General features: G+C 37.6%; 1 protein-coding gene across 1 annotated transcript in view; it reads left to right on the top strand.

Moving 5' to 3' along the window:
• Positions 1-21165, top strand: part of LOC149083680 (uncharacterized) — a 46040-nt gene that overhangs the window by 3975 nt on the left and 20900 nt on the right. The window contains exons 2-7 of the mRNA XM_089234165.1: positions 1162-1335; positions 2371-2978; positions 4981-5096; positions 9054-9196; positions 12516-12734; positions 13949-14683. Coding sequence (XP_089090291.1) covers positions 1162-1335; positions 2371-2978; positions 4981-5096; positions 9054-9196; positions 12516-12734; positions 13949-14683 — 1995 coding nt within the window. The remainder of the gene's footprint in view (positions 1-1161; positions 1336-2370; positions 2979-4980; positions 5097-9053; positions 9197-12515; positions 12735-13948; positions 14684-21165) is intronic.

Below are 21165 nucleotides of genomic sequence, written 5' to 3'. Positions count from 1 at the left end.
CAGCTACATTTATTAGATAACAATATCAACATATAAGATATTTATTGGAGGGAGCGCTACAGCATATTGCCATGATTTGGTGCCTGTTCTGTTTCAAGCATTTTTCCGAAGCTAACACTGAAGATTTGTGAGCCCTGTATTTAAATATTTACAAAGTACAGCTGATTAGCTTCCTTGTGCTCGAGTGATGCAGTGGTAAGATGCTCATCTTCCACTACAAAGGTTACCGTCAAGACACACAAGTTCGAATCCAGGCAAAGACATCAGAGAAACAAGTTCTTTACCTACAGAGCCTGGGACAACCATTGATGGATGGCGACTTCATTCCCCACAAACTCCAACTGGTTGGAAATTGCCAAATGGCAATACATAACTGGAGGTGGTGTGCGGTAAAGAAGCTGATTAGCTTGAGTGGTAGGTTACCACTATTCTTTTAGCGTTCTTACAGCCAATTCAGTTGCCGATGTTCTTTGTACCCCGATTCTGATGTGCAATAATGGCTATCATTTTGTCAATTTAACTTCGTCGATCATTCTTTTTATACAGAAGTAAGTAAATTCATCAAAATCATGCATGGCTGTGGCAATTTTCTATTTTTTGTGGATCCAAAACGAGAGTCATGGCACAAGTTCCTGAACAATAGTTAAAGTGTCCGGATGAATATATATATATATAATAGTCTATGTCACTTTTTTTCAAAATTTTACAGGAGACATGATTAAATCATATCGCTGAAAAAGGGAAAATTTTTTCACCTGAGAGTTACATTGACCGTTTTTCTATCTAGGAAGGTAACTGAGCTGCAATGGCAATATAGACTATGGTTCCAATTATAGAACTGATTATTGCAGTTGTTTAAAATTGCATAATAATGGAATATGCGGGTTTCTCCAGGAACTAACTTAAGGAACCTGTAATGGAAGCTATATGAGTCAAAAAGCCAATTTTGTAAAATGTAACATAGACCGTTATTTGTCTAAACTCTGCAGTTGAATGGAAATTTAGGAAAATTAGGAATTTTTATGTATTGAAAGGTTTTGGGAAATTTCAAAACGGTTTTGTCAACAAGCAGTGATTGGAAGATGTACTTGTGTAATTTTTGAAGAAAAAATTTTTTAGAAAATGCATTAATCAAAAGTTTTTTAATTTTTTAATTTCCAGCTCAGTGAGAAATCAAGGTCAGTTCTAGAAGAAAGCAACCTCGGTCCTAATGCGTATAAAGATTTCTATGATTATTTGGAGAACATCAGTGACAAGCTATTTACGGCTCTCAACATCATCACCCCACTATGCGATGAGGTATTAGATGTCAATGAATCTGTCTCAGAAAGCGAGGTAAACATTTTTCCATACTTGAACAAATCAGACCATTCTCCAGAGTTGATAAAAATAATGATTTTTTTTTTAATTTCTCCTCAAAATATTAACTTAAGATTGAAATACAATATAATTTTTATTTTATTAACAGTTAGTGGTGTAAATATTGTGTCTAAAGATATGCCTTAACAGTATTAAATTCTAAATTCAATCAAAAACGTTAATACAGGTGATTTTCAACAGATTTATTGAATGCAATAATATCGCATAGAAGATCCGAAAATTTCACGAATTGTCACATTTCCCTTGGGAGGAATCATCCCTCCCACATAGATCCATCCATTTTTGTATGAACCCTGATCTATTTACACCTATGATCTCCCGAACTCCCGAAAAATTCTTAATCTCCCCTGAATTTGCAGTGATTGTAAAAAATCCCTATACTTTTGAGGGGAAAAAATCATTCCCTCAAAAATTTGCCCAGAAAAAAATTGTTTTCATTTTTTATCCAGGATATGATGTTTCAATCATAATGTAAATTGATGCCATTGCATTGTTGAGGGAAAGACAAAATTCACCAAACAGCCATCGTCTCAATTCCACCTTTCAGCATCCAAAATTCGCGAGATGACTTGTTGTATTTCCTTTGGACATATGTCCTGTTTCGTGCCCGATGGCGATTTTGCTTTTGTTGGCATGATTTCACTTTAGAGAACTAATGACTTATAATTCAACCTACTGGTTGGCTATGAATGTTGACTTGGTGCTGATCGGCAATGGCTTGCAAGATGTTATGTTTTTGCAAAGGGGAAAAATCCCAACATACATTTTTCTTTTCAAAAATCCCTCTCATATTTATTTTCGTATGGAATTTGGATCTGCTCAAAAACCTCCTGAATTCTCATTCTCCAGAGTTGGCAGGTATGCGAGTACATTTAAAATTTTTCTCAATTTACAAATGCAACTATCAATTACTTCTGATTTTTAAAATTGACAATTTGACTGTATTTGGAAAAAAAAGTTATAGTTTGATTTTTATTTTTATTGTTTCAGTATTCACCTCTTGTTGGAGATGGCTGTTCGAGTGCTGGCACATCCGAAATTGTTGATGAATGTAACATTCAATCAATAACAAAGCATGAACCTCTTACTGAGTCCGCATCCTCAGAAAAATCAGATAACCAACTAGAATGTGAGCGCAGACCATCGTTATTGAATTCGCAGTTGAGACCCGATATTTTTTCGCAATCCTTTGAAAAAAATTTGGATTCCGTTCCTAGTTGTTCTGGTCAAAACCCTTTGCCTGATATCGAAATTCATCAAAAGATTTTATCAGATTCATCTTACTATTCTGTATCCTCACATTCACAACTAGAGAATCCATCTAGCTTGAATATCCACCATTCCCAAAACTTTGAGGGGTATTCATCTGTTTCGTATGATACATCTCTACCTTCATTGTGTCCTCCTCCTGATCAAGTGCAAGCGAATATCAGCTCTTCATCTAGTCAGAAAGAAGTTGAAGAATGCTTGAGCATTCCAGATCCCGATGTCATCGTTGGAAATGAATATTCGGCTGCAGTTGTCACAAATTTGATTAGCCCTTCAGATTTTTGGGTGCAGCTGAAAACACCTGATGAGTCCAAGATTCTCTTTAACTTGTAAGTATTGTTCTGTTCCATCATTATATTGCATATTTCATAAGCAAAAACACTGAGATATGTTTAGTAATCACAAATATGCAGTTCATATACAAAACACGCTTGTGTTATGTTTTCAGCGAGTATAGTCTAATCCTGTTATAGCTCCCCCCACCAGATGTCGCACCAAACCCGATTAGCAGCAGAAAATTTCAGTGTACAAATCTTCCATTTCTTGGCTTTACACGTGTGAAACTGTAATTTGATATAACACCAAACTTGTTATATCGCCAGTATTCTGTGAAACAAAATGGTGGTGTTGTATCAGGATTCGACTATACTTCTTGCAGTTTGTCCAGTCTCTCTCTTCACAGACCCCCTATTGTATAAACTATAACTTCAGATTTATGGTTTTTCTCTCTGTGTGGTGTACAAACTATGCCACCCTCCTCTGATTCTCATGTATTTTTTGGCCACCCATTCCCGAAATTTGTTACCTGTCCAAACTTGCTACGCTACTCTGGGCTATATCCTGCTTAGCCCCAACCCTGTAAATACTTTTCTGGTCCATAGACTCACCTAATGAGATTGTGTCTTCCGTTAATTGTACTTTGGGCCAGAGTTCCTTGAAATACTGAGGTAACCTATCCAACATCTCGTTCTTTATGGTGACTGTGATTACTGTTATCTCTGTACAAGTTCATTTTGAAGCTCTGTTTTACTATTATTAGACATATTTCCCCCAAAAGGTTTTCAAACAAACACAAATATTGCAACAACCCAGTTTAATTCATTGTTTCATATGACCCAAGTTCTCATCTGGATAAGGTGCAATGGTAAAAGTCAGAGAGAAAGAGAGACAAATAAACTTAACAGGTTTCCATGATCAACAAAAATTAGTTTATTGGACAACTTGAATAGAGAATTATTATTTTTTCAGTTAAGCTTAAAACAACAAACAAAATCGATTCAACAGTCATACCATCGATAAGTCCACTTACGATTTTGTAGTCACAAATAGAATCTGATTGCAAGACGATGGCAATAGAATTTTTTGACAAATACAGTCTGATGACATCAGAAGCAGAATGGTCATGGAGAGAAGAGGCCACACGACAAGGGCAGAGTATCGCAGCGTCGCCAATTTAAAGGTAGGGGTAGCCACAGGGCAAACCTGACAACCTGCTGAAGCACTTGATGCGACCGATACCTGTAGAATCTGAGTTGAGGACTTCTGCCAAATTGAAAGTTATGAATGGATAAAAACATCCAGTCCAGCCAGGTATTATGCCTGGCACAAGTGTGGAAGAAAGGGTGTTTATTTTGGGAGCATCTCAGCTGAATGAGACACACCAATTAGACAGCTCTCTAAGGGTTGTTAGGCAGTCATAACTGGAACTGGCACTGAAAAGTGAGGAAAGACATCTGCAACAATATCCGAAAAAACGCAATTGGTACAGTCTGCTCTGGTAGTGTCTCAGAAAATTATTCTAGTAGAAAACTAATGGGAATCTTCAGTTTCAGTTCAGCTAATTTACATATTCACACACTGAGTTTTACATTTTTTGAAGTTTCAATATAGTAGAATATAATAGAGAGAGCAACTAAATGGTGATTTGATTAGGATTGCTCATTTCACTTAAGTTATGTAACATTGCCTATGTAAGGCATCTCACTTAGACATTGTAAAAAAGAATATTAAAGTGACTGTGCTATCGGATAAAGTAAAAAACAAACCTCTTTTTTCAAACAGATTCCCTCTGCACACACAAAAAATATAAATTCAAATATATAAACATGTACTGACTAAATATGGCTTTGTACAGGAATTGGAAATAACTTGTGTAAACACAATTTCCACCATTTAAGGCTTTATTTCATTTAAGCAGAAAATTATGTCTATTTACCGAGGTGGGTATGATTCGCACATTAGTTCGGATGATTGGAATCTTATATACCATACTTGCTATACCTTTTAGGTTACTCTTTCTTGTTATGCATTTTTCTTTTCTTTTTTTTCCAGGAACGAAACCTATTCACTCTTACAATCTGAGGAAAGTAGGACAAGGTATTTTTTGGCGCCATCAAGTCGTAGTCATAAATATGAAAGGGCAAGACTTGTGGAATTCTACGATACAAGTAAGCCACATTTTGCTTATAGAGTAAGTCAGTGAAAAAACAGAATTATTTTTTTATTCATTGAGACATGCATTCTTTCTGTGCTCAATTTTTTATTAAATGCAGTTGCCGAATTTATGCATATTGTATGTGCCAAGCTTTCTTAATCATGAATTAAGTGGTCTAGATTTTTCAACAGAGATGAGGCTTCACTGGTTCATAAACTACTGCATGAGAATACACTTTTTCTCAACAATCAAGAACAAATATCAGAAAATTGCTCTGTGTATTCTAGGGCTTGATAGGTCTCAGTTGCAGCGTTAATTGCATTCTTGGTATTTTTTGTTTTCCCAAATGAACTTTTGGCAGAAGACAATAAGGAATGATACAGATTTTTCTACGTGAATATTTATTACAGTGAATTTATTTCAATTACAGCGACAATCATGCAATCATTTTCGGAAATCAATTTCAATAATCATTATATGCACAATGCAAGACTTTAAAGGTTTATGTTAATAATACTCAAATTAAAATATCACTGTATTGTAAATATCGTTTTGTAAAATATCGTTATTGAAATCAGTCACAGTTGAGTAGCAGCAGAAGTCCAGAACGCTGGTCATTTATGAATATTTTAATGCGTATAAAGTACCCCCAATTTTTTTGAGATTAAAGTTCGGGAAAAAAGTTTTCATCAAACATATGTTATATATATAATATTGTTATGTCGCACCACCTAGTCACTTGTCGAACCGGTCACCAGATTCGTCCCATCGTGCGGATCTCTCCCAGGTTCTTCGCCAAGGACTTTAGGATCAGTAGACGCTCACAGGAACGAGGGTTCGAGAACAAATAATCTCTTTTATTTACATGAACTAGAAGTACTGCTAAAAGCTAGAGCAGCCTTCCAATGTATGCACTTCTCTCTTCGAATTCTACTGTCTGAATCCATTTAGAATCTCATTCTTCTATTCTAACAATCGCATGCCACACGAACCTTGCATGCATTCCCCCAAGCCTCTTCAAATTCACACCCTTTGTAACATTGTCCCCTCCTTGACAACTGCTCGCCTCGGACAATGTAGTCCTTAAATCAGTGAGTCCTCCATACTCCTTGTGGTAATAAGTAAGTTTGATTATACATACCACCTTGAACTTCAGTGTCCTTGAATCCACATCAGGACGATGTTCAGTCTCTTCCTAAGATGATGACTTCCCATGTGATGGAGTTTCGGACACCATTTCTTCCTCCTTGAAGTCGTGAGATGAGGCCTTAACATCTTAGCAAACTCTCATCATCTCGGAGCTGAGGTTGATCCTGTCTCTGACGATTTGATGCACATCCTCATGGTGCTCCTGTAATTCCTCGACGTATTCTTCCATACAAAAAAAAGCATCTGGCGGTCGCCCAAGCAGCAGGTCACTCAACAGCCGAAGATTCTATCCCATAAGCATCTGTAACAGTGAGAACCCAGTGCTCTCGTTGACGGCACTCCTGTAGACCAGCAAGAGTAACAGTAAATTTGAGTCAAAATCGTGTTAGCACTTCTACACGAACAGCAAGAGATGATTCAGGATGGTTCTGTTGAATCCCTCCACCATCCCATCGGATTCCGGATGAAGCAGAGTATAATGCGTCTTTTCCATTCCCAGAAGTTTGCACATCCCAAGAAACACAGTTGCCGTAAAGTTTCCTCCCTGATCAGAATAGATCAGCAAGGGGACTCCGTATCGAGGCACCCAATTTTGCATCAACACTTGTGCCAGCGCCTCAGCCTCATCGGGAACAGGAAATGCTTCTTGTCACTTGGTGAAACAGTCCATCACCACAAGAATGTACTTGTTACCATTGTGGGTTTCAGGTAACGGTCCTAGGATGTCCAGGGTGATTCTCTCGAACGGTGCACCAATGTTATCACGTTGGACTGGCACGAGTCCACTTTGGAGGTCCTTTTCGGGGGGTGCAGGTGTCACAGTTCTCACACCACTTCTCTGTATCAGTCCTGAACTTGTCCCACTAGAATCACACACAAATCTTCCATAGCATTCTGGTGATGCTGAAATGTCCATCAGTCGCTCTTCCATAGCATTCTGGTGATGCTGAAATGTCCATCAGTCGCGCTTCCGTGCAACTCTTTCAAAACTTCTTCCACACAACCTCCGGGTATGATGAATTGCCATCTAAAAGTCTTTCCAGCCTCTGACTCCCAATGGTAGCAGAGCATGCTGTTCCTCATCTCCGAGGAGTCCCAGAGGGTCCAGTATCTCTTAATGATGCCTTGCCACGCTGGTCTGTTCCCAGTGGATTCCTTCCAGTGTATGATCACTCGTATGTTGGGATCTTCCAGTTGCGCCTTTCGGGTGTTCTCATTGTTCCAAGGATCATCACTCAAGTCTTGAGATGTTAGCTGTCTCACTGTAGGGTCTGCAGACCCGTATTTCCTTTCTAGCTTGAGACAATGACAGCAGTTTCGTGGCCATGGTCTTCTGGATAAGGAGCAGGCATCTCTCCTTGCTGCTGCCTTATGATGCTGAATCTTTCTCTTATGGCTCCCTGGTCTTCTCAAGAGAACTGTTCCCGATCCCACTATTGTCCATGCCCACTTTGGAGATTCCTGCTTCTGGAACGGCCATCACTTTTAGCAGAAGGACTTTGTTGTGACAACCTCCAAGTAGGATGATGTGTTGTTATTTCAATGTGCTCAACTGGTCACTCTGAATGTCCAAGGAAAGCCCATGCTTCTTCTGGAAGTCCAGTCCGAAGATGCATGAGTCCTGGGTATCAGCTGTGAGGACGGCATGACGATAGGTTAACAACACCAACCTCGCTGTCACTTCTAACTTTCCACGCACAGTCACCTTTTCTCCCGTGACTGTCTGCAGGCTCAACGGTGGTGGCATGTACAGCAGTCGCTGCTGGAATCTTCGATCCAGATCTCTCCAAACGATCCTGATGTTGGCTCTAAGGTCGATACCCATTTGGCAAAGAAACCTATCAAGTTTGCTGTCTACATACAGTCCATGCTCCTCACCATGCCGCTGTGAGCCATGGTACACTCGATCTAGGGTGCTTCTTTCACAAGTAGCAGTGATGACTTGCTTCACACCGGCAACCTCCTCCTTGATGGCAGCGATGGACGTGTTAACAGCTGCGAGATCATCGGCACTTCTTGACTCCATTTTGTCCATCCTAACTTTCATCTGAGCCATCGTCTCCATCAGATACTTAAACTGTTCTCCAATCTCGTCCTTCTCCATCCTTCTTGTCTTCACCATTCAAGTCCTTGCAGCATCATGCTTCTGACACTACTATTATGTCACGCCACTGGGTCACTCGTTGAACCTCTGTCACCAGATTCGTTCCGCCGCATGGATATCTCTCGGGTTCTGGTCGCTGAGGATTTGAGGATGAGTAGACACTTACAGGAATGAGGATTTGAGAACAAATAATTGCCTTTATTTACATGAACTAGAAGTACTGCAAAAAACTATAGCATCCTTCCAATGTACACACTTTCTCCCTTCAAATTCTGTCCGAATCCATTTAGAATCTCATTCTTCTTAGAACCTTGCATGCATTCCCCAAGCCTCTCCAAATTCCTACCCTTTTTAACATTATATATATATTGTATTCATCATAAAAAACCCATTGAATTCCTCTCATCACTCTCATATGATATGCCACATTGCTACATCAACTTCATTATCATCATCAGCCATTCTCATCATAAATTGCAATTGAGTAATTTGTTAATATCTATAATAGTGTCCATGTATAAGAAACCACTTGTTTTTGGAACCTAATTTTTGGCAAAAGGGGGTTTCTTACACAAGTTAAAAATATGATATATTACATTGAATTGTGCTATTTTGATTAACGAAAGTGAATTGTCACACAGTTGTTGTGCAAAGTTTTGTTATGAAATCAACCCGACAAAATTTTTTGAAAAAAATCAAATTGTTCTAATTTTTCAGGCGAAATCACACAGGAAGATTCAGCCGAAGTGTTATTCATTGATTTTGGATTTTCAGAAAAGGTTCAAGTATGTTCTCTGCGAATACTACCCATAACCTCAATGGACTATCCTATTCAAGCTATTCAGTGTAGATTGCATGGGGTAGGTTTTATGTTTATTTGGACATTAATACACACATCCTGTATAATGTATGGATTATATAATATTTTCAGTGTGATGTACTGAAAGGGCGTACTGTAACGTATATATATATATATATGTGTATAAGCTCGCCTCCTTCTCCCACTCGAGGGCTACCAAACTGGCAAAAAAAAATTCAACCTACGTATAAAGCCAACCTCTTGAAAAACACACATATTTTTTGGAAATTTTCTTTATAATTTCCAATGAAACCTCACTACAATGATATTTTGATATAACGATAAATTTCCTCAACAATGATACACAATCGATGGCTCTTTATGTGATCCCATCGGGATTCAGAGTTTTTGATAACAATAACAAATTAATAACAAAATTCAAGATAAATTCTGGTTGCAAGAATAAACGGGACCATGTGTCCTGTTTGACCAGATGTCACATATGGTCATCGTGCTTAATATCAGAAAATAGGACAACTACATTTTTCTTTCCCACATAACTTTTTGCAAACTGTTCATTGTCCTTTTTTCTAAAACTAAAATCCTGAATTTTTTTATTCAGTCATTGTCAGAAGTTAGAATGGAACTGTCTAACAAGTATCATAAAGTATGATATTTTTTATAATCTACAGTACGTTCCAACTATGGCCCGATTACGACATTAAGTACAGAAATGTTTATCAGTCAGAGAGGGGGAGAACACTTTCTAGGCTTGTACATAGTTTTGCAGGCTAATGACAATAACTTGCAGGGGAAAAAAGTTCAGTCAACCCATTTGCATCATTCGAAAAAGTGGAAAATTGGCCAATATCACCAAAAATTTTTTATTGTTTAAAGTTAGAAATATTTCAAAATTACTTACACTTTGATCACTCTCATCATTGTCAGAAGATATCGCAATAATATGTCTACGTTTTGTAGATCTAATTACTTCTTCACTACTATTTGAATCAAACCCCTCCATTTTTATCAATTTTTTATTATTGCTTTTACCCGGAAAAATTATTTAATCCATTTGCAATCATCACTTTCCACTAACTGTGTGCATAGGCGGAGCTAGACTTGGAAGTCTGGGGGCACGATGATGATGATGTCAATTCATATATGTCCCCCTGTATCCCCGCCCATGACTGCATGCTATGGCTATGCGCTTTAGTGTTTTGTTCTTATGCATAAAAAACTAGCGCGCATATCAGCAGTTTGGTAATAATGGCCAGGAAAATTCTGCTCATATATGCGCTTATGATGCAAATGGGTTAAACCTTACCTTCAAAATGCTCAAAAAACTTTCGACAGAAAAAAACGATAATATGAACCGAAATAACTATAAACAAGTTTTTCCCCATGTTATGGTATTGGTTCGTCCCGTCCTTTGCAAAAGCAATGCCAATACCAAACGGTAATATTGCTTGTGATTATAATAAGTGGCATCAACTGTATTTTCAAATCTTGCTTGTAATTGTCTAGTGTTAAACTTCTCTCGATACAATGAATATTCGGACACACCCTACTTCCTATCTCAGAGATATCGAAGCGTGTTTTTCAATACTACAATAAATGTCTATAGAAAGATATTTTTTAGGAGATTACAAAAAATATCTACAACAATATTTTTATATTTCAATCAAAATCACCTTTGACACATTAAATTCCTCGTCAGTGTTAGTGCTTTTGAAAGTTTTTAATAACATCAGTATTTTTTACTATCTATCATCATCTGAAAGTGTAAATGAAGTTGTTGTGAAGCTACTTTTTGTGTAGTATATAAAAGGGCTGTGTGGTAAACAACTTTAATGTGTGGAAAAACAAACTGAATTTTATTAATCAATTATAACTTTTTGTTGCAAATAAATTGTACAAATGTATTTTATGGTGATGCCAACAACACCAAATCATAAATGTCAACAACAGCATAAATTTGGTGGCAGCTGATGATAATGACTACCTCTCTATATAACGTGACCTCTCTACAACGATATTTTTTCTTGGTCAGCAGAATATTCTTTTTTAAGGTTTTACTGTATAAATTCACAATTAAAATAATCAAAACCATCAAAATCTGTTTCCTTCTCTTCTGATTGATTCTGCCGGCACTATATGAGACAGCTGTAATATATTTTTCTATTGTATCAGTGGCTACCGTGTGGGCAAAAGGGCATGGTTGTAAACAATACTTCAGGCTGCTGGCAGGGCATTCCAGATGGCTACCATCAGTGCCATAACTAGGCAGATGCAACAGGTGCATCTGCGCAGGGCCCAGTTGGAAGTGGGGCTCAGAAGGGGCCTAATGCAAATTCTTGCACAGGGCACAGGAATGTCTAGTTACGGCACTGACTACCATTCAAGTGCCACCATGACCTTGCATAAAAATTGCCATAAATTCTGTCTAACTTGTAGGGCATCTCAATACATTGCTCAGCTTTCCCCTACTTCCCTGATACTGAAAAGATGGGTCTATTTTCGTGGGCCAGAATTAATACACCCCAGCTGTGAAGGAAGGGGCATAGGTAAAACTAAAATTGACTTTTTCCCCTCAAAAACTGTCCTATATATAAGCTGATCCCCCTCAATGTAAAAACAAGTTTTTGTATAAAAAACTGCTAATACATGAGTGTATACATTACCTATATAGTTTTTAAAACTCAAATCAGGAAAAAAAACCTAATATGTAAAATTTATCGTTGACATTGGTTGAGATCATGTACTATCAACATGAGTATAGGATAAGCTATCATGAAGAACACTCACACCTGAATAACTGCCCTAGCCAAATGCATCGTAAATTGGAACCTCCGTACAGGTTTTGAAACTCAGATAAGGGAAATTTCCTAAAAATAACAGAACTCTCAAAATCTCATTGTTTTACACAATGTGACAAAATATTGTGAGTTCGCAGAATTATGTAGCAGAATTATGAAAATTGCTGCTTCGTAGCAGAATTATGAAAAGGTTCTGATGACAAAGGGCTAGCTTAGAGAGGTTTTACCTGTATTTATTTTCACTCCATCTCTTATTCTGCCATTCCTTCCTGTTTCTTTTTTTATGGTTGTCAAGTCATTATTTTGGGTAATCTTTCCACTAATAGGGTTTAGGCGGCTGTCCTCTGTAAAATTAAAATTCCTCTGGCGAATTGTCAGTATGAATTCACTCGCAATGTTCTTCCAATAGTAGTGGTTGGCATCATCATGAATATAACATGTTATATGTTACCATGTTAACATAACCTGGTAATATGTTACTGACCATAATTTCCATATCACATTAAATCTATTTTAATAATTTAACAATTCCTTTTTGTTCCAAAAACAATATTCTTTTAGGTTTTGCCAGTGGAAGGAGATTGGTCAGAGTCGGCTATTGAAGAGTTTCGTAACCTTTTGCAATATTCAGATCCTCAAGTTACTGTGATATCCAAGTGCAATGAACAGTATGTAGTTGCAATGACTGTTACCATGCACCTCCCCGACGGTACTGAAACTGAGAATGTAGCAGATATGTTAGGCTTCCTGGGATATGCCCGACCAATTACAGAATTTGATGTAAGACTTGATTTTACCCTCTCTACAATTGGTTTGAGTTTTTCCTGATAATTTAATCACCTTTAAGTATTCTCTTGATGTTTTCATACTCGGTTTCCGAATGCTATTTCTGTTTCTGATTATTGTTCAATGGGTACTGCAGAGAAGTTATACAAATGTTTTAACAGCTGGCTGATATGAAGGTGAATTTCAGGAAGGAAAATTTAACTGCTTTGATGGAAAATCGAACCACCACCCTCTCGCATGCTGGGAGCTCAACACTACGCTACTGAAGCAGAGAACTTCCTTCCTCATAGTGTATATGCGCTTCCTTCCTTAGAGGTTATTTGAACGGGACGATACATGAATAGTCAGACTGGTGTGTGAGAGGGTGGTGGTTTGATTACCTGTGTAGCCAGTTGAATTTTCTTTCCTGAATTTATCTTCGCAGTAGCCAGCTGTTGAAACCTTCGTATGAATGGTGGAGAGTAACATCATCTTCAAAATTCTGAAATTAGCTGCAACTTCCCTTTTATTAATTATATAATCTACATCAGAAAGCTTTAAAATCTCAATTATTTTTATTTATTGGAAGCATGTTTTTGCTTCTCTGCCATTTTTTGATACATTATTACTAGATCAATAAACAGGCAGTATTTACTCATGACCACAAGTGACACGTGGCTACAAATTCTTTTTTGCCTGCAGGAGGAATCACAATTCTTGACCTCTTTAATGTTACTACCCAATATGATTCTTACTACCTTCCATTTTCATAGTTTTGCATGACAATATTCATAATCACAATGGATAGTAAATTCTGTCACAAATTTCTTTTCTCAGTTTCTTTCAGCTCTAGAAAAGGGTCAGATTTTATGTGGACAAAAAGAATTTTTGTCTGTTTTTTTCACTATCATTGTGGTTTGGCCTTTGAGATAGAGATGCTTTCAAAAAAATTGTTCAAGACAGAGATGAAAAATGCATTGAATTTATTTATTATTAGAGATATGGAGTTTTTCGAGATAGGCTCTACCGTGGATTCTTGGCAAGCAGCCAATTTATCGCTTGTCTCTTAATGTGTCATCACATTCACATTATATGGGAGCTCAACAAATGATTCAAGAGTGACTCTTAGCAAAACCCCAGCTTGATGATGCAAACACCCCTATTCTTTTTTTTTTTTGCATGCATGTGTGAGCATAATAAATCATGTTTATATTCAACCTATTTTTCAGAACAAACTGATGGTTCCCATAGGAGAGTCGAGTAATGTATCCTTCAATAGCCAAAATGATGGACAATTCTCGTATCAATCATCTTCGAATACATGTGGTGTAATGCAAAATTCTCCTGTGGCATTAAATAGACAGAATAGCCTGAATACAATTTCTCCATTTGTAAATACACAAGAAATGAATACAGTGTTGAATAACACTAGTATATCGTCATGCCTATCGTACCAAGAGCAGAATCAATCTGAGGAAGATCTTGCTCAAGTTCAGAGCAGCTCCAAACAAAATGACTATCATAGTTCTAGTGTTAGTTCAGCAAGTTCCGGTGCCATTTCAAATAATGTTGCCACTTCTTCTAATGGTAAATCACCCAGGAATAGGAAAATTCTGTACAATAAAATCAATACGCCTTTTGATTGGACCCTTACCATCTTGGATGCCCAGCCGATTTATGTAACGCAAAATACGAGTAAATATCCTGTAATGATGGTTGGAATTTGTGCTGTGGAGAACCCCAATCATTTCTACGCCAATGTTATTTCTGAGAACCTTGCAGAATTGGATGATCTACGGGAGCAAATGACCCAGTTCTATAGGAAATGTTACACGAATGCGCATGAATTCAAAGTTTTCCAATTAGAGGCTGATGAACTAGAGCCTGGCATGTTTTGTAGCTGTCATTATGAAGTAGATGAAAATTGGTACAGAGCAAGGGTTGATGGAATTATTCATTGTGAGGTAAGTGTGATGTTCATTTTGGTTTATCCTTTGAATATTGTCGAATTTTAAAATTTTGATGGTAAGTGCACAATTTATTCTTCTTCTGTATGTTTAAAAAAATTTCCATAAACATAAGTTACTTTAGCCCACTTTAATGAAAATTTTTGTCCAATCTTATGCTAAAAAGTAACTAATAAGTACTGAGATGAGGTAATTTTCAGATAGTTCAGACCTTTCTCTAAAAGTCTATGATGTAAAAAAATCCACTTTCTGTATTATTTTTATGAACTTTATTTTTTATTTTGGTGGACAAAGTATCTCGTAAGATAGACTTTGTTCCACGTCAAATGTTCATATTTTAAACTACTGTAAACATGCTTGAAGCAATGGAACCCATTGGTTTTGAAGAAAAAGTACTCCGTGTAAGATAAAAACACAAAGACAAACAAAGAGGAAGACAAATAGGAAAAATAGTATACACTGTTTGTGTGGCTTCAAGGGGCTATAAGGTTAGTAGTACTAAACCACACATACACATTCCTCTGCGGAATTTCTAATGAATTAGTACATGTTGAAATGTGCGTGAAGTTTGTTACGGTGTAATGCTTGTTGTGTGTAGTGCTGCCATCAATTTTTCTAACTATGTGTGGGGTGCAATTATTGAATAATTGTGCATTGTAAACCTGTTGCTCTCTGTGGCAAAACATTTAAAAGGGAGATTGGCTCCGCAGTCGTGTCTCAAAGTTAGGGGGGGGGGGACCACAGAAAATGAACTTCAGCCGACTGCCATTGTCTGTATGTATATAATGCTCAGAGATAAAACAATATTGAACAATATTTGGTATTGTAACCCACCCATCACTTCTATACAGCTCCATCTATGTTTCAATTTGATTCTTGGTCTCCTTCATTTATGATAGTACTGGACTGCATCTCTGTTGTTTCTCTTGTGTGTGCAGTGCCATTGCGGTTCAAACGTTCACTCTCATCCAAAGAATGAGGTGATTAAAAAACTCGAGAAAGACAAGAAGTTAAGACCTCATGTAGGAATATCCCCATCTCACACGCAAACCCAGTTTTTTTTACCCAAAATGGAATAATATAGTTAACAGGTATAATTCCAAATTTTTTTTTCGTCATGAAAGAGAAATGTACAGATTCATTATGCAAACTCATTTCATGGTAAATTTATGAAATGCTAGTTATAATACCCGGTGCTGGCCAGGTTTTCTTCAATTACTGGGAGGATTGAAAATGTGGCAAACCATTATAAAGGAATAAACTGCAGTGGAATCTAGATAACTCGACATCTATTATTCCCTTGGTTGGCACAATACAAATTTTATGTAGGGAAAACTCTCTAAGTCAACACATATTTGGCTTAACTCTGCTTAAGTCGACTATGATTTATGTCCCTTTACCACGACTGGTTTTTACAATTGCCCATGTGTTACCAGTTATAAGAATTTTTCGACATTGTTTTGTGGGTATTTTGACAATCTTTTGTTTCTTCGTTCTCTATGATGAGCCCCTTTTATGCGTTGGGGGCAGAGGGAGAGCTCCTGCTTGTGAAGAATGAATGTTTGAAATCTCTTGACCGGCTTATCATTTTATTGGTGTTTATATTGCAGGTCTTTCATTCTTTTCATGGTCAAAAAAAGTATGGATATTGTCAACATCCAATAGAGATAAAAATCTTATCTATTGGGAGTTTTGATATTGTTTGTTGCAGAGAATGTTTTTGGCAGAACTCAGTTTTAGAAAGGTTTGTTCTTGGAATGATTTCTTGGAAAATTAGTAAAAAAAAGAGCTAAAGCCTGTAGTTAGATGCTAAATATATCATTTGGTTTTCATTGTGAGTATCAATGGCCGTGACTGCAATGGCTCCAAGAGAACTTCATACTTTAACTTTAAAATCAAATGTTGAAATTTTGAAAAAAAAAATAGAATTAGGGAAAAACTCGGAGTGAACTTGCCTAAGAATATGCAGTAGCACGGTACACCATTTCAACATTTGGTAAAAATAAGGAAAATATTTTTTCAGCATTTGAATCTTCTTATGAACCAAGCAGAAAACGCATAAGAAATCAGACTTCAGCGACGTAGAAGAAGCAACTCTTTTGTGATTCAAATCCATTTGATCTCATTCAATCTCATTATCAGGACCAATAATTTAAGAGAAAGCAAAAAATTGTGTAAAAAGTCTCAATCAAGGTGGTTTCACTGCTAGCAGTGGATGGTTGACCCAATTCAAAAAACGCCATGGAATTGTTTTTAGGAAAGTTTGTGGAGAGAGCGTATCTGCATCTCAAGAAACTGTTGAAAATTTTAAGAATGATATTCTCAAACCAATGATAGAAGAGTAAAGATGCAAATATGTTTAATTGTAATCAGACAGGTTTATTTTTTAGGTTTTGACCTAAACTCTTGCTTTCAAAGGAGAAAAAATGTGAAGGATGTCAAAAACACAAAGATCGTTTGACAGTTCTGTTGGCAGCAAACTCTCAGACAGATCGGAAAAATTAAAACCATTTAGTTATCGGAAAATCAAAAAAATCGCAGTGTTTTTAAAAAAGTTGAAACTTTTCCTGTGGACTATGATGGCAACAAAAAGGCATGGATAACATCAGAGATTTTCAAACAATGGTTGAAGAAGCTAGATAGACAATTTTCAAGGGAGAAAAGTTTTATTTATTTTGGATAACTTTTATATAAGTTTTATTTATGTTGGATGCATCGCTCATCCAAAAATATACTTGATTATTTTTCATGGGGTAAATTTCTTTTTCATACATTTTGATTCTGTTATGAAACAACCCCGAATTGAAATTAATGAGAATTAGCATTTTATTTAACAGAATTGTTCGAATGTGTATAATTACGTACACAAAAGCGATCGGACAAAAATTTAGAATAAAACCCCACTAATTCGACATCCTCTTAAGTCGACATGTTTGCAGATACTTTTGGGGTGTTGAGTTACAGAGAGTCTACGGTATTATGCATAATACTGGCAGCATTATAGAAGTGAAAAACCATTGTAAAGACATATGAATGTCTGAAACACAGTGCTAGGAGACCACGTAACTAAAGTAAATATTCTAAAAGTCTTGTTGCGGCTCAGAAATCATTATTGCCCGACAGTTTTTTGCCCAGCTCTGACGAACTTTTAAAGTAGCCTATTGTGCAATCCGGGGTCTGTTTCGTATATATGCAAAATTTGGCAACAGTAGATTAAAATTGTAGATTTGTATAGAGAACATACACATGCAGTGCCGTCATAACGCATGGGCCCACCCGGGCACCTCAAAAGAAGAGGGGCCTCACAAAAATGCGATCTGGTTGAAATTTTCTAGGATTTACCATGTAGGGCCTCCGAAAAACCACTTGGCTCGGGGACCCATGATACTCTTAAGACGGCCCTGTACACATGCACACACAGAAAATCACTTTTATATATATACTAGCTATAATACCCAGTGCTGCCCGGGTTTTCTTCAATGAGGCTTTTTGTGATTTCCCCCTTCTTTCTTTGAGGGACATACAAACCGTGTCTAAGTTAACCAATATGGTGACTTCCTGCGCTACTCATGAAAGAAACAAATCTAGATTTAAAGAAACGTAGAAATGAATATTTTTTTCCCCCTTTTTTAAGGGGCGCTAGGTATTCCGATTTCTCTCGGTACATTCCAGAATCGGTTATGAATGCCGTTTTGTCCCGATCCTCTAGCCGCACTGGAACTTGCCAATACCCTGAGGCCAGATCGAACGTAGAGACGAATCGTGCGTCACCCACTCGTTGTAGAATTTGATCGATGAAAGGCAAAGGGTACCGATCGGGTGCCGTAATTTTATTCACCTTTTTATAGTCGACGACAAATCGCCAATCACCAGTTTTCTTTTTGATTAAAAAACACGGGGAAGCCCAGTTTGTGGAGGCAGGCTCAATGACGTCATCACAGAGCATCTGTTGCACCTGCTCTTCTACTAATTGTTTTTTCCATCGCGGAAGAGAAAAAGGGGATCGAAAAACCGGTTTTCCGTCAGTCACGATCTTATGCTCAGCAACGGGAGTTCTACCGGGAGTGTTTCTGAACAAATTCGGAAATTGTTTTAACAATTCAAACAAACTTTTTTTCTGATCGGAATCAAATTCCGATTTACTTACTAAATTTTGCATTTTTTCCTGATCAACATCTCCTTTATATGACAACAATCCTCCTTTAAGTTCAAAGTTTTTGAAGTCAACTATAATTTCAGTTTTACTCAAAATATCACTGCCGATCAAGATCCCAAATGGGACCCTGGCGAGCACTATCAGATCTGTGTGCACGACACTGTTTCGTATCTCCACTTGGGCCCGAAGAATCCCCACAGGCTGACAGTACTCACCGGATGCCAACTGAAATCTATCACCGTGATAGGGTCTAACTTGATTAGTGGGTGAACCAACCTGCCGAGCCAGATCGAAACTGATCGCTGAACAATCGGCACCGGTATCAATTTTTGCTGTCAAAATCTTGTTGTTAACTCTCACAACTGGATTAAGAAAACTAAATTTTTTACTAGGGGTCTTTTTACCCATGGATACACTACCCCTTCTCATGTATCCCAGGTCTAGTTTCCCTGATTCCCATTTGATTTACAATTTTTTACAATATGGCCGATTTGACCACAACCAAAACAGGTAACTTGTCGAAAAAATTTATTTGTCCTAAAAGGCCGTCTTGAAGGTTGTACTACATTTTGTGTAGGTCCCACACAATTTTTTCTAACTTCAGGTTGAAATTTCTCAACACAATTTTCACAAGATTCAAAATTTTTACGAGATTCAATTTGAACATTTTCACGCGTTGCAAGAAATTGATCTAACATTACAAATAATTGTTGCAAAGAATTAGGCTTCCTAACTTCCAAAAATGTTCTCACATTATAGGGTAATTGTGACATTATAAGTTCAATTTTGTCCGACTCCGGAACGGTTAAATCGAACGACTGAAAAAGATCTAACTTATGTAATACGAAATCAAGGTACGAGCCCGTCGAAAACTTTTCAGAGAATAAAGCACGAGCTAATTCAACCCTGGTATGATACCTTGAAAAGGTTTGTAATAACAAGCCCTTGAAACTTTCCCACGATTTATGGGGGCCCCATTTTTCCCATTCGTGCCTGCCTATCGTTTGCCACCAGGCCTGAGCACGACCTTCAAACGTGCTTACAACTAACTCGATCTTATTAGGAACACTGTAAAGATTAAAATACGATTCACATTTTAATAAAAAACTTCTAACGTCTTCTCCACTACCTGAAAATATAAGACTACCAACACTGCGTTGGGTCAATGGAACCAAAGCATTTGCGGGATTTAAAGGTAATGCCGGGGGAAGTATTACATGCGTCTCGTTATAAGGATTTGACATTGTTGGATAAGTAAAGTTCATTTGTGAACCATTATTCGATTGTGAACCACTTGGTTCCGGTTCAATTTGTACACGAACATCATCACCTAAATTTCTAGGCGTACTATGATTATTAGAATTCATCTCTAAAATCAATGTTAAATATCAAAAAAAAATTTTTTTTTTAGCGAAAGTACTTTCCACCCGCGGTTTGCCACACTTACTGAGAACCGGTCGAGCCCCCAAAATTGCAACGTCCCTTATGGGAGTTGCTTGCCCGGTTCGAAATATCCAGCAATAAAGTGGCAAACGACAAGTGGAAAATGATTAGAAACAAACTTTCGCATGAAATATTATTATTTATTCAATTATATGGGTTAGTTAATTTTAACAATGGATTAGTATATCTTGGAGCCCTCTATTTGACGTTAGCAGTAAAGATACTGGCTCACCAATTGATGATCAACAACAGTCAACTTGTGCAGTGATCGGACATCCGATGTTGTTAGCTTTTCCGTAAATACCAGAGGAGTTTTCTCAGTTGAGAACCGGAACACCTTGATCAGTTCCTGGGGGCCTCTCGGTTGAGGGCCGGACCACCTTGATCAGCTCCAGGGGGCCTCTCGGTTGAGGGCCGAACCACCTTGATCAGCTCCGGGGGCCTCTCGGTTGAGGGCCGAACCACCTTGATCAGTTCCGGGGGCCTCTCGGTTGAGGGCCGAACCACCTTGATCAGCTCCGGGGGCCTCTCGGTTGAGGGCCGGACCACCTCGATCAGCAATGAAGAACTTTGACTGTGAAGATTGTTTTATATTTTGATTCCGGACCTGCCGGAAAACGGATTCAAATAATGTAGATTATTGCATTTTAACAATTCAGCCTAAGGCCAATAGATACGGTAGTAAGACGGTGAACCGTCCTACTAGAGGGCTTCAGTTGAACAGAACAAGATTAGACGAACGCAATGTGAGAGACAAAGAGGGAGGAATTTATACTCCCCTTTTACAAGAAGTTTGGGACCACATGTCCTCGCATGGCCTTTTCGCCTCAACAAAATTATCGAATTTGCATATTCATGCGTCACTATTATAAACATTACA

Source organism: Pholcus phalangioides, unplaced genomic scaffold (genome assembly GCF_987345545.1).
Source record: "Pholcus phalangioides strain wild (caught in Gottingen) unplaced genomic scaffold, Ppha-v1.0 ptg000008l_1, whole genome shotgun sequence".
In the NCBI taxonomy this organism is placed as follows: Eukaryota; Metazoa; Arthropoda; class Arachnida; order Araneae; family Pholcidae; genus Pholcus; species Pholcus phalangioides.
The sequence above is the reverse complement of the archived record's forward strand: the minus strand, read 5'-3'. Positions and strand labels throughout refer to the sequence as shown.